Source organism: Aptenodytes patagonicus, chromosome 19 (assembly GCF_965638725.1).
Source record: "Aptenodytes patagonicus chromosome 19, bAptPat1.pri.cur, whole genome shotgun sequence".
NCBI lineage: Eukaryota > Metazoa > Chordata > Aves > Sphenisciformes > Spheniscidae > Aptenodytes > Aptenodytes patagonicus.
The window spans coordinates 1,507,035-1,521,464 of NC_134967.1; the positions used below are offsets into that span (position 1 = coordinate 1,507,035).

Genomic DNA, 14,430 nt, shown 5'->3' on the forward strand with positions numbered 1-14,430 from the left:
AATCATTTCTAAACAATCGAAAAGGAAATTACTTTACATCGCTATGTGTGTTAGAGTGGTTTGAAAACATTAAAAGAACTGTTTCCTGGGGAAAAAACAATGGGACTTGTACATGACTCAAAATGCAGAATATTTGCGTCTTTTGATTTTTGAAGATGATCTGAGGTGACACTTGATTTGGGAAACTGGAAGAGCTGAACGATGTGTTAGCTGGGCTTGCAAGAAAGGCCTTTTTTGTAGCTGCTGTCAGCAAAGGGTGATGCAACTCTTTTGCCACCTCTTCACCATCCTCTTCAGTCCTGAGGAGTCTCTTTTCAGCATCCAAGAATGACGTGGCCAGATCATTGATGCCATTTGAAATGCAAAGATGTTCAGAAACGCTCAACTGTGGTTAAGACAGTTTCATGCCAACAAAGCTAAGTTCTTTGAAGCGGAAAAGCAGAAGTTTTTTTTAAATGCCTGAGACGCTTTTCTCTGGACGAACTATTTCAATTTGCTAATCTGTGTTGTAACTGAAGAAATGAGAGAAATTAAAGAAAAATTAAACATATGTATGTACACGCACCCGCATGCACCATTAGTTGAGTATTCAAGTAGTACAAGCTTTCGGGCAGGGAAAGCGTGTTTTAATGCCATTGACTACTTGTCAAGAGGAGGAGAGGGTAGGAACTCATGCCAACTCTTATGTCCTCGTGGCTGTGGTTAATTAAATGTTTTAGCAGAAAAACTCCATCAGAAACAAGAGAAAACCCCATCTTGTCAACATCCTAAGTACCGTGTGTATATTCATTTGTCTTCATAACCCAAAGAGTCGAGAAGACATCACACGATACTGAAGTTGATAAATCACAAAACCCTTCTGCAGCCAACGACTTTATATGTTGCTGATTGAAAAAAGTACGGTGGTTTCCAGTGACGCCCCTGCCCTCGGAAGGATTATGTCTCTGGGTTTGCTTGCGGTTGTGCGTTGTGCTCAGCGCAACGGGGACTTCTGTGTGCAATTTATGGAGGGAGTTCAACCAAGAGTTTTTGGGAAGGTGGACAGAAACGATAGCACTGTCTTCAGGTTTATGGAAATCTTCAATTCTTATATTGAAGATTTAAATACTCTGTTCCAAAGTAACCCAGACAGCTTGACTGTTCCCCATATTCAGTGAGATAGGTTGGCTCAAGTGTCAGTTGAGGTTTCAAATGAGCGTGTTCTCGAGTGGTTTATTTTGGAAGATATTTTTCCTTCCCGTTTTGGGGCCATGAAGAGACTCAAAAGACATACTTGTTTCCTAAACGCTGATGAGTTTCATAGGACTTTAGTTTGTTCTTCTTGTGGTTTCCTTTTCCTCCGCTCAGTCTTTTTTGTTTGATTGGCTCTGTTTTGTTGGTATGACTTTTCTGAACATGGAAGGGAAAAACAAAAAGAGCTGATTTGCTTTCCCCCTTTACTAGCAGCTGGGTTGGCAAGGTCACTCAAGGTCATATCAGGGTAAAACATGCCCTTTTTTTTATTCTTGCACTTTCCACTGACAGGCAAGCGTAGCTCTGTAGCTAAAATGTCTGCTAAATTTTCTAAGTTGCAGTAAACTTTTATTTTCCAGAAGTAGAGACCATATTCTGAATTACAGGGTCATGCACTGGGGTGCACGTATTTAGACTTAACTGGTGTGGCTGATGAGCGTTTTGATTAAATTAGGTTTCGAGATTAAAGGATGACATACCATGCAGTTCAAGTTATCGAAACAAACCACATTCCAGCGTTCCTGCAGAGCATCAGCTCAACCCAGAGCATCTCCTACCGAGCGTAGTGGAATTATGTCCTGTCCATACTCTCCTCTCCATAAACCCCAAGGACAGCGTGTAACGGGAAGACTTGTTTGAATTATTTCTTTGTTCAATACCATAGATCCGAATCCGGGATCCAAACCAGGGAGGCAAAGATATAACAGAAGAAATAATGTCTGGAGGGGGCAGCAGAAACCCAACGCCTCCCATCGTGAGACCCACCTCCACACCTACTCCACCTCAGGTAATAAAGTGGCCGCGTAGCCTTCTCCCAGTGATGTCTGCTTCGCTTTGCTGTTTGTTAGAGCCAATTCCTGTATATTCCATCCATACCACCGATGGCCCCAGACACCTGGATGGTCCTAAATTGTCCATGTTCTTCAAGGATTCCCCCCCCCCCAAGTTTGGTCATTTTTACCAGCCTGTAGCTTGTAAAATGTGGAGCTGCAGCGCTGCTACAAGTTTCCCATCCCTGTTTTTGTATCAGCGGTAGTTTTTAGAGCTGGTAAAGACTTCTAGTGTTAAAGGAGGAGCTAATATATTTGTGAGAAATGTGATGTTTCCATTAGTGTCTTGTGCACCTGAGGAAAGTCTGTATCATGCATGTGATTGATGATGTATCTTCAATTGCATCATTGTCCATACTAACGTCTTTCTGCTTTAGTAGTGTTGTTTTAGAGTAACCAAAATGACTGTAGCTCAGGAATTTTATCACAGAGCTTCCAGATTTGGTCTCTGTGTGTTCAACCTTAAAAATGCATTTTTCTGACATAGGAAAAAGCATAAGTATCCCAAACTGACATTTTCCATAGCTCATAAATATCTTCAAAAATCCTTGTCGCACATCTTTGAGTTTCTGAGCCCTTCTAAGCCTCTGTACCCTGCTTCACCTGAGAAGTCCACATGTAATGTCTGGAAATTAAACTGATTGGACATCCAGGTCTGTTCTAGTCCTTTTTGACCCGGAGCCAAAAGAGCACTCTCCGACTTGCAGACCAGCAGTCCTGACGTGAATGTAAGTCCGCCGTGACCTGAAGTGCTGGGGCTGGAAGTGGCTGCGTTATCTAATTAGAAAATGATTTCTCTCCTCGGACCAGCTCTTCCCCATCTGCAGCAGGAAGCAGCGATGCCTCCTTGATCTCCCCATAGCATCGGAGATGGAGAGGAGGCGCGTGGCAGCCGCTGCCCTCTTCCCAGCTGCTGGCTTGGTGTAGCTGCTCTTTGCTTCATACATCATCTTAGTTCTCCCTCTCTTTTGGGAGAGATGGTGCTAAGCCACAGGCTGCTAAACTCAAATGTTTTTGAACAGTTGGAGAAGAAACTCTGTGGTTTGGCACAAGCCTTGGAAGTTGGCTGTGTTTTATTGGAGGTCGTTGTCCACTTCTCAGGGCCCTGATAAGATGATGATAAATATCAGGAAGGTTCTGCAAGTGATGGGTGGGCTTTAGATCGGAGCCTGGCTGAGGCTGGGGTGCAATTTCTTCTAAGTTCTTTCCTGTTTAATGTCAGAGACTGGTTTTTGCTAGCTTTTAGGTGAAACAGCCTTTCCTGAGGTGAAACCTTTCTTTCCCCTCTGCATCTGGATAGTTTTTCTGCTGACTGTCCTGTGCTGAGGCAAAAGCACAAGCTTGCCTTGAGACACGCGTTGCGCTGGAGTGGGAGCTTGAGGTTACAGCTGAGCCTTTAAAAGTGTAGCTGGGATCACTGAGATGAAATAAGAGCCTGGCCTGCAGGTCTCCCCTCCGTTGAGACCAATGGAATAGCTACGGCTTTTGGCCGTGCCCCTGATTCAGTCGAATCCTCTTGTCACATAAAGGCACATCACCATTTGCTTTGGTCACCTGCTTTCTCCTCCTGGTCTCCATCGTGGGCAAGCAGCAGCAAGGCACCATGCTCGAGCAGCTCCCAGCTAGCCGTGTTTTTGCAACAAGGTCTGCAGTGCTTGACTGGAAAAAGCTGTTTTTCTGTCAGAGGGTGGTCTGATGATTATCGACTGCAGCTGGAAGGGGAGAAGAGCCGAGAGCTGGTTACGTGTAGAATCAATTAAACTTCTTTCTGAGCGTTTTCCATGAGAGAAGATACTAGTGATGTAAAACGTTGGAGTGTTGGTGAGATCTTCTTCCCATTACTTCATGCTAAATGACTTTCCCCATTAGAAGTGGGGAAGAGTTGAAAACAGCCAGGGTTTCAGATTGTGTTTATGCATGGTGCAGCTAATCCAGGCACTTACCAGATCATTTTTGCATTCTGCAATCTATTTTAAGATACTACAATTAAGTCAAACAGGACGAAATAAATGTTTTTCAAGAGGAGGTTAATAAGCATGAATTTTTATCAGCTGTAATTTATATGCAGAGCACAGCAGCGATGTCCAATCATCTACTCTAAGGTATGCAAATACTTCATTGTTTAATATCCAGGCTTCATTTTGATTAGGTACTTGGAACCACTTTTGTTAGTCACAGAAGAGCTCTGAAGTAGAGCTCACCAGAAAAAGTTCATTAGTGTAACATAACTGAAAATTTAAGCCCACTTAAGCCAGGAGATTCAAAGTTATTTTCCCAACAGCATCTCTAATTCATTTCTTTGGAGCAAGTGTAATATCTTGGATGAAATTAGATGATGCCTTAATAACTGTGCTCAGTGGCTGAATTCCAGTAGTGGTGGATGTTACAATTTTGAACAGTCTAAAATCAGTGAACTTTAAATACGCAGCCATAACTTTGCTTGAAACGTGCTAGGGCTTTTTTGTATTCCCTTTCCCCGGCTGATAAAAGCTGTGAACGATCAGCGTGAGCTTCATGTGAAAATACCCGCCTGTTGAAATGCTCACAATTTAGGGCAGCTCCTGGAAGAGGGGCAAGGGGAGCATCGTTGCTGTTGCCTTGTTCCACCACCCCTTTGAATCAACCCCTGCACGTCGGGGGGGGGTTTGATGAGATTTCATCTGGTTGAACACTCAAAATGCAAACGTGCAATCTCCGGGCTTGACGAAGCATCATCTAATCAAAGTGACTCCCAGTCCAATGATATTTTAGAAGTATGCTAAATTCTAGTAACGCTGCTTTTATATTGACGACCGGTATCTGATTCTGTAATCTCATTATTTAAATGACACGAGCACAGAGGGCTCAAGAAGTGCATGGAAGCCACTGCTGTAGACCAGTCCCTGTCCCAAATTCTACATTTGAAAAAGAAGCCATTTTATAATAATAATAGGTTCCAAAATTTTCTTTTTGTTTTTTTTTTTCCCCTTTAGATATGGATTATTTTTTTAACTGACTCAAAGAAAACCCAAAACTTTGATAACACAAGCCCGAAGCACCCTCTTCTCTCAGTAGATTAAGTGCTTAACCTCAAAAAAACCCCTGGAATTGTCCAAAAGATGAGCATTGCTGCCAAGACTCGAGCCGCGTGGTTTTAGCCATTTCCAGGCTTTTTGCATCTCCTGCTTTGCAGTCAGCATCGCTGACCAAAAAGTGCTTTAGGTGGAGTCTTCCCAGCACCTCTGCAGTGGTTGCTGAATTGCTGGAATGCTTTAAAGTTCCTGCAAGAGAAGCTGGCAGTAAGTGGAGATGTTATTTATGTGTTTTTAGCAGGACACTATTTTTCACACTGTATTTTTTGCTGGGAAGATAAATAAAACGTAGGACCACGTTTCAAATCTGGCTACGGTATTTACTCAGCACTGACTTACATAGGAGATGACCTTTTAAAGAGTCAGAAATGCTCTTACTTTCCTGGCAAACCTCTTCCAAGTATCAATGAGTTTGTCACACTTGGTGTTTGCTCGGTCTGTGGGCCATGGTAGGATAGAATAACACAGAGCAACCCTTTTAGCATCATAAATCGTGAGAGCGATTTTGAGTGGGTTTTTTTTCCTAGAGAGTCTCTAAATGCTCCATTTTGAAGCTGCGAGCCTGTAAGGGTCAGTACTTAAGTACCATTTATATTGCTTTGCAATATCGTTCCCACAAAATAAATGAGTGTTTTCCAAATTTCTTAACAAAACATGTTTCCTGACCCAAGGAGTTTCTAAGCTTACAGGTTTCTTGTCCTCTAGTCTCGTTTGGTTCCTGTGATTCTTATCACATTCTCCTTTTTCCCCCCACTGCTTTCGTCCATAAATTTTCATAAAATGAAACTAATGATCCGCTGAGGGTGAGGGGAAAGCGTTCTTGAAACCTGCTCGTTTGTAAAACTGTGTTTTCTTTGGATTCCTTCAGCTTTGGCTGGAGGTAGGGATGCAGTTTTTCATCCATAGTCCAGCCGATCTCATCAGGCTCCTTCCTGGAAGAGGAGCAATCCCAAATAAAATTTCAACCCTTCACCCCGCTTACTTAGATTTTTATTTTTATTTTTCCAGATGTCCTTTTTCACAGTCCTCCTTTACCTTTCTGTTGCGTGAAATGGTGAAAAATAGGGTATTGAAGATAATTCACGCTTTATTCTGCACTGTTCAGATGCAATAGCTGAAGGAGCTGGAAATGGGAGAAAAAGAGAGTCCCAGGAAGAGGAGCAGATTGCCAGAGAGTTTCTTTTTTTTAGGGAAATAAGTTTTGCATGGATTTCTGATAGCCTGTCCGAAAGAAGGTATTAGACACCCATGTCTTGGGCACTCTGCTTTGTTTTGATTGTTTAAAAATCCCTTTTCCTGTAGATGTTCTGAGAAGTCAGCGTGGGTGTAGTGCTAGATAAAACCAGCCACCTGCAAAAAGCTGTGTGGCTTTCCACTTCCGAGTATTAAACTGAAATTTAGCCCCACTTTCTTCTTTGCATGGTCCCTGATGTGTGTTTAAGGAGATTCTGCAAATGTGAATAGTTGACTTGCCCCATCTATGTTCACTCTAACGTACACAAGTGCTTTACCTGTAAATTTGAGTGTGCTGTGGTTACTCATAGTCTTACACAAGGTCTCCATTAGATTCCGAGGTGAGATACAGGGGGGAGTTTTTTGTCTTTATCGAACCTTCATGAACACGAGTGAAGTCATCGTTTTGTGCCGTTAATGGTGGGAACGTAGTTAAAACGTGTGGTCTCAGCAACAGGCCATGGCTTTTTCAGTCTTGTGACTTTGCTGGTCTTGCAGTTTTGTTTTTTTATATATAGAAAATCTCAGGCTCACTCCGCGTTGATTGGGAACCAGCTCCTCCTGCTCTCCTTTAGAGTGATGCACAATTGGTTTTATTCTCATATTACCCAGCAGGTACCATCCGTAAGTCTGTCTGTAGAAGGCATTGGATGTTTTTTTTCATACAACCACACAGGTATAACTACTCTAGATTATTTTCCTACTGCGATAACAAGTTACTATGTGTATGCATAGAGATACATGCATGCACTGTTCATACGTACATGCACACGTTATCTATCTAGAAATAAATATATAGAAAAATACATAAATATATATTAAAATATCTAAGGTGTGTGAAATAACTGATCAGTTGAGAAAGGAGTCGAGTCCAGAAAGCAAACTTAAATTACAGAGAGGCCCAGGAGCCTGGGTGTATATCCGACTTTTTGCAGACTACGCAGAGGAGCATCTCTGCTGCTCTTGGAAGGAGCATTCGGAGAATGCAGTGTGTTAATAACTGTGCTGTGCTGTCTCTTTCTTGCTGTCGTTAACAGTAATCGTCTCTTTTTCCCCTTTTCCTGCTGCCTTTTCCTCCCTCCCTTTCCCATGTACTTTTTGAATTTATTCAATCGGTCTGTGTATCTTTTCTCTTTATTTTCCCTGCCTTTTGTTTTTCTTTTCTATCCCACCCTATTCTGGTCTCCCCACTGGCTTGCTTGTGCTCCATGTTGCTAGTTTTTATGTTCGCATGCTCATTATCACCCTTTTTTGTACTTCAAATCCCAGCAGCTGTCCAGCCAGGTCCCCGAGCACAGCCCTGTGGTTTATGGGACTGTGGAGAACACCCATCTCGCTGCCAGCACCCCTGTCACTGCGACTAGCAACCCGAAGCAAGGTTTGTTGATGGATATTTCCTCCCTGATTATTGTTAGTCATTTTTTTTTTCTCCTTTCTTGTTTTAGTGTGAATATTTTTGGCATGGAGACAAGCAGTCAGCAGAAATAGGAGGGGAGGGACTTCTTTTCCTCCAGTGGAACATTTTAACAATGTGTTGCTAAGGGAATTAATTGAAATTTGCCAACGTGAAACTGGTTAAAAATAATTGTATCCAAGCTTATACGTCCTAAACGTCGTTTCAGAGCACCTAGCAGCGTGAATCTCCTCTCGCCCATGTGCCATCCTTCAGAAACAAGCGTGTTGTCAGTAAAATGCTTTTAGCCAGAGGTGCTTTATATCATTTGGACAAATAGCCATAGCGATGGCACGTAACCAGAGCATCATATGGCTCCTCCAGAGCTGCTCGTGTGTCCTGTCCTACAGGACACGGGCGATTTTAATTAGAAAAAAAGTTAGGATGCAAAGGATGGAAAGTAATAACAAATTTTGCTGACTTTAGTAACAATGGCACGGATGGAAAAAGTTTCTTAAAGTGATTACATTTCCTTCTCATAGCTAAGAATATACATTTGAAGGGAGATTTTTTTAAAGTGTTTAAAGAACAGGTGTCCCAACGAGGGAAGATGGAGCGTGCCAAGACTCCTCCCACACTGAAATTTTATAGCCACCTAAAAGCCATTAAAAAGCTGTAGTTAATATTGTGTATGCTGCCATCATGTTAACGGACTTGGTGTTGGAATACAGACTTGACACCGCTGTTTGCTTCCCATTTATTCACCGTATTGCAGCATTTGAGGTTTCTGCCTAGAGCCACGTGTACATGGAAGTCGAGAAGTGCCATCTTTCAGTCGTGAGCGTTGCCTGTAAACTTTGAGCCTGCCGAGATTTTTTTTTTTTTTCAGAGTATTCGCTAGAGGGAAACTTAAGCCTCAGAGAAGCACAGCTCTAGAAAAGAGGGAAAAAAAGCTGCCTATGGTGCTTCAGATGTCGCAGATCCAAAGAGCAGCACGGTCGCTGCTTGAGAGTAAGGGGAAGTATCCCTGAGGCTAATTTGTATCAGATTCTAAAATTTACTGAAAATGTTGCGCTTTCACAGCCATAGCGTAGACTTCAGGGTTTTCCCTCAGTGAAAACTGTTCCACGGATACATCTCTAGACTGCTGCAGTGTCTAGAAATGGTTGAAAAGGGACCTTTTGGAGATCATCTGGTCCCGTCTCCCACTTGAAGCGGGACTATGGCTTTGTCTAGATCTTTGTGCAAAACTTAGACCTTTCTGCCACCTGAAGAAGTTGTGGGTAGGTTTAACACACGTCAAACCGACTGTGATTGTAGCTCACGGGCTCGCTGCCGCTTGTTGCTGCTCAGCTCTGGCACAGCCGCTCTTCCCGGTCCGTGTCCCCCCTCTGCCGACATGCCCAAGTCCCGCTCGCTGCCAGGGACACGCTCTGCGCACGCCGAGGTGGGTGGTGGCACTGGGACTTGAACAACTGACGGCCGCGATGCAGGCACCAAAATGCATCTGCCCTTTCAAGCAAGTTGATGCTGAACCATAAAATCCAGCACTTTACAGCACAGTATTTCAACCCTGTGTGTGAAAACTTGTATTTCCAGGAAAGTGAGTCTTCTCCCTCTTCTCTCTCTCTTTAACTTAATCCCTTCTTAGGCAACTGTAAGTAAACTGGAAGTAAGTGGTCTTTATTTAGTTAGTTACACAGGTCTGACTGTGCTGGTTTAAATATAAATCAGGGCTTGAACTGGGATTTAACACTGATGAGCTTTCCTGTGTTTATCTCTGTTCCATCCCAGAAAGATTCAAACGTTTGTTCCAGTCCAAAAATTGCTAAAGAGCACATTTATGTAAGCATTGCAGAGAAGGAGCGAGCCCTGAAATAACACCATTAGTGTTCGACTGTGGCCTCGGGGTGGGGGAGAGCAGCGGTGGTGTCAGTCACAGGGCAGAGCGAATAAAAGGTGAAGGAAGTTTAGACACCATTAAAATTATTTATTTAAGCCGAGCTAGTGACTTGGGGGGCACATCTTCCCAGAAATACACGCCAAGGTGTCAAAATCATTTTTCACTTTGTGCCTGATGTTGGGTTTTTTTTGTTCCAAAATAAAAATAGTCATAGATAGGGTTGCATGGCTTTCTCAAGCAAGTGTTTATTAAAACCAGTATTATGGCTTCCCTTAAGACCCCTCCACCGTGTTCATCCTGTGGATCAGATTCTCCCTCGTGCCCTTCACCTCGTGCGCTCGTTTGCATCAGTTGAAATTTGGTATAAAGCTATCATTCTAATTTTGTGATATTCAGCGATCGTTTTGCAGTTATAAATAACTGCGCGCAGCGCTTGGCCCATTCGCTGGGTTGGGGATCGGGAACAGAGCACGTGTGCTGTGCCGGCAGACCCGGCCTCTGTTATTTCTCGCTGCGAGTGTCTGCAGTCCCTGTTATTTTTGCGTTAAAGTCCTTAGCGAGGCTGAATTTGGGATTGCGTTGCATTTAGTATCCTTGTTTTTTCTTTAAAAGACAAGCATGTGGCATTTGCTGCTTTTAAAGCAGCTTCTGGCTTTTCAGGCTTCAAAATTCATCTATGATTTGGAGGAATATAGGAATTGCTACTATAATACCTTGAAAAGTGGCATTATTTAGGGGCAAGCAGTTAGCTGGCGTTCCTATAGGTGCCCCTGGTGCATATATATCAGCCGGGCTGCAGAAGGCGAGGATATTGCTGGAGAATTTAGGTCAAGCTGATGGCAGAGCATGCAGGAACCTGGCTGCAGGCCAGGCTGGTGCAGAAGTTGTAATGGGGTATAATTGTGCATGAAATCAGAGCTGTCCACGTTTCCTCCGCTTGCACAGGTTCAGTGGGATGTTTGGAGTAGTATTATTATTTTTTTAAACCTCTTTCCAAATCCTGCAATGTATCAGACGTGGAGAATGTATAACACGGTTTGTGGAAAATAGATTGATGTCAGATCCCGAAGCTTGGAAAACTTTCAGCCCTTCTGCTGACACTATGACTCAGTAACGTGTGCTCCAAAAACTGCCTGCGAAGCCAGCATCGGTACCGCCTCGCAAATGTTTGCATCGGGACAAAAGATGGAAAAATGGCAGGAAGCCCAGCGATTATTTTCAGATAAACACCGCGAAGCAGAAACGAATTCCCGTATCCAGTAAAATCTTCCCCGTCCACCGCTCCGGGCAGTCTTTGCCACCGCGACCACCCAGCAACCCAGCTCCCTCTCTGGCTTTAATGTCTTTGCATGGAGGAGATAGCAAGCGTCTGTCCTGCTGAGTTTGTAAAAGTATTTGTAATGAAGAGTTATTTTGCAAGATTTGTATTTATCTGGAGACTTTAAAAAATATCTATTGATGGAGCAAGCTTTCCTCTTGAACAGCCTAGCGCTTCCAGTAAATACTTTCTAAATATAATGTGAGGAATGATCTTGGCATATTTAGGAAAAGGGATCTGATTCAGTTTGGATGAATTGCATTGATTTTCATTTTCCCTTCCCAACTGTATGTTGTTTCACGTGACTCCTTCTGTAATAGTTGGCAGGGACGAATGTTCCTTTGCCAGGACTTTGAGATTTGTTCTCCGCGATGGTCGGTCAACTTAAGATTTATTTCTCATTAGCCAAATCCTTCTCATCGTTCCTCTGAAATCCCCCCTCCTCAAATTACTTTTCTCCTTGAATTGTGCACACAGAGCCTCTATCGGTGGCTAACATGCTCCCCAAATAAGGTGTAGTTAGAAGAAAGTGTGTGTAAACCACTGGTTCTAAAATACAGTTGTGTATTTTTGCTGCGTTTTTTATCTCCTGGAATGTTTTTCTAGATACTTCAAATGCTTTTTTTTTTTTTTGAGCAATCTCATTTGACTCAAGGGAGGGAATATCCAGGCAGTTGTTTGTAGCGAGCTGTAAATGTCAAGAATGCTCCATGAGTTATCTGCAAAGGATGTTCCAGAAATCGGAGGTGACGCATGTTCTTTTCTAAACCAGTTCCCGGGTCCTTTTTCTTCCACGGAGCCTTCAGAATCAAAATCAGCTGTTGGGATACTCTCCCCCATCTTTTTTTTCCTCATTTGTCATCCTCATCCAAAGCCGTCTCCCTACGTGCCTCATTAAGTTGATAAACTACTGCTTTGGCCGTGGTCCTCACTGTAACACTGCTGGGGCTGTCGACGGCTGGAAGCAAAGTTCTTCTTTGCTCCAGCTCTTCCTAAAGATGGGACTTGATGCTCCAAGCGGTTTCGGATGGGTTCTCCTTCAAAGGCTGAAGGGAAAGGGTTTATCTGTTGAATAAACCCCAAATGGAAGGCCAGCAGAGCTGGAAAAGACCAAGCAAAGCCATACCTCTTCAGTTCTACCTGAATTTTGATGATTTGGGATTGGTTGTGGCCTTCGATTTCCTAATCTGAACAGCAGGGTTTGTGCCTCTGGCTTTTCTGGAATCGCTTTTTGCTGTCATGGCGGTGTCCTGAAGGAGTTCCCTGTTGCTTCAGTGCTCAGAAAGCCTTGGGGCGTTTTGCGTTGGTGGAGCAGAGCAGAGCTCCCTCCCCGAGGACAGATAAAGCGGACCTCCTCGTAACGGTGATGAGGAACCGGGCGGTTGAGTCCCTGCCATCTGTATGATTGACTTTGAGTGATACCTGTCTCATCCGTCTTGCAGAGTTGTAGCAAGGCGTTTAGCAAGCAAGCAAGTTGTAGCAAGTTGTTTAGGCGCTTTCCTAAGCAAGATCTTACACTCTTCGTCTTGTCGTCAAAACGGAGGTGGGAGAGGGTCTTTTAGGATCTTGGCTCATATTTTCTTCAGAAGAAGTGGGAAGAAGTGTGTTAAACGGAGTTGCAGCAGACCTTTGGGAGCTGCTTGATGGTCATGGCAGGGATGGTATTGCAAAGTCTGTTGCTAATCACGGGATAAGTACAGGGACTTCTCTGCACACGGTAGTTTTGGGGGTTGGTTTGATACACGTGCATATTTTGCCGTGCTTTTCCCACCCTGCTCGATACCCTTAGCCCACAAACATCAAGAGGTAATGATGCCGTTCTTTGGTGGCAGCTGCGCTTAAATCCCTTTTGGGTTTCCTTTCTTTGGGAAGAGGTAGCTGCTGAAATTTAGATTGTGTCCTTTAGTCTGATGCGCTGAAGGGTGATGGAGTTGAGAAATAACAAGTGGAAAAATAAACTAGATGCATCTCATGTATTAGTAATGGCATGACACATGGCATACGTAAAAGAACGGCCTGTCACCCATCGTGGAGTGGTTTCCCCATTTTACAAAGAGGGGGAACAGTGGCAGAGACTGGCTGTGGGTTGCCAGTGCCTGTTACAACCCCAGGCTCCTTTGAGGCAAAATCCCGCTAAAGCATATTTTTGTCTTCTGTAATTTCTGTCAAGAAAAATTCTATTTTCAGCAGCGGTTTCTGCAAAAAAATCCACATTTTGTAACATACTTACATGCCTTTTCTGTAAAGGACTGCCGTTCGCTGCAAAGCCTACGTTCAGAAAAGTAGAAGCAGCAGTTATGTTTTCAGATCTGCCAGCTGCAGGTTGTCTGGACTTTTCCTTTAGATGCCAAGGTTAGCTTCGGGTGCCTCTGGTGTCTTCCTCGGAGCTTCCTGAATAGCGGGCAGAATATAGGCAAGGGGGGGAACCAAAGGAAAGGAGCCTTAGATAGATACAGCGAAGGAAAATGGAGTTGACTTGCTGTTTGTAACATTGCCTTTTTTTTTTTTTTTCTTTCCTTTCCCAGAAGAGAAGCCAAAACCAGATCCAGTATTAAAACCTTCTTCTCCAGTCCTCAGACCAGAACCTACTGGGGAGAAAAAAGATCAAGCTGGCCAGACGACCGAGGCCGCCTCAGTGGAAACCCCACCAGAACTTCCTCTTGCTCCATCACCAACCCCGGCCGCTCCCGTCGCAGTTGTTTCTACTGCTGCTGCTGCTGTCGCCGCTGTTTCTAGTAAATCCACATTCACAGCTGACTCAGAGGAGAAATGTGAACTCGCTTCCCCAAAAGAGGAGGCAATGCCTATATCTAATGCCGCACCCTGCACGGACACATCAGACCCTTCGCCTGCAGAAGAGGCTGATGCCGAGGTGTGCAAGGAGCCTAGTAGTGTAGCATCTAGTGATATTCCAGTGACTGCTAGTACTAATCTAATTAATGAAATGAACGGAGTTAGTGAAAAAGTAACTGCTGCAGAGAGCGTAGTAGATGTAGCCCAGACAGAAGTTGCGCCATTGACTGTTGAGTTGGAGACACCAGAAGCACCTCCAGCAGAAGTGGAAAGCGTGCCATCTTCCAGTGCTCTTCACGCTGCTCCCTCTCCTCCTCCCACCCCACCTCCCACCCCTCCGCCTCCTTCTCCTCCTATTTCTGTTGCTGCTGCTGCTGTTACCACTACAACTCCTTCTCCACCTCCTTTTCCATCTCCTAGTGCCCTCCCTGTTGTTCAGGGAGATTTAGAAGGAGAGGAGAGCACAAGAACTACTCTTAACGAAGAGGTAAAAGATACTGAAAAGAAGGAAGAGACGGAAGCAGATGGGCAACTGGAGGAGAGCACGGAGGCTCAGAGTTTAAACTCGAGCAAGAGTCCTGTCCCAGGTAAGCGTTTGGCACTGTGGTTGTGTGCGGTAAACTGGAGGATGAAGGAAAAGGGTCTTTGGGGTGGTT

General features: G+C 44.1%; 1 protein-coding gene across 18 annotated transcripts in view; it reads left to right on the forward strand.

Moving 5' to 3' along the window:
• Positions 1–14,430, forward strand: part of EIF4G3 (eukaryotic translation initiation factor 4 gamma 3) — a 151,765-nt gene that overhangs the window by 89,800 nt on the left and 47,535 nt on the right. For 13 of the 18 annotated variants that reach the window (XR_012996857.1, XM_076356315.1, XM_076356316.1 and 10 more), the window contains 3 exons: positions 1,898–2,020; positions 7,637–7,745; positions 13,507–14,361. Coding sequence is in view for 17 of the 18 variants with exons in the window: in XM_076356315.1 (XP_076212430.1) it covers positions 1,898–2,020; positions 7,637–7,745; positions 13,507–14,361 (1,087 nt within the window). In the remaining variant the exon portion in view is untranslated. The remainder of the gene's footprint in view (positions 1–1,897; positions 2,021–7,636; positions 7,746–13,506; positions 14,362–14,430) is intronic. The other 5 variants (XM_076356324.1, XM_076356329.1, XM_076356330.1 and 2 more) reach the window with 1 other exon arrangement.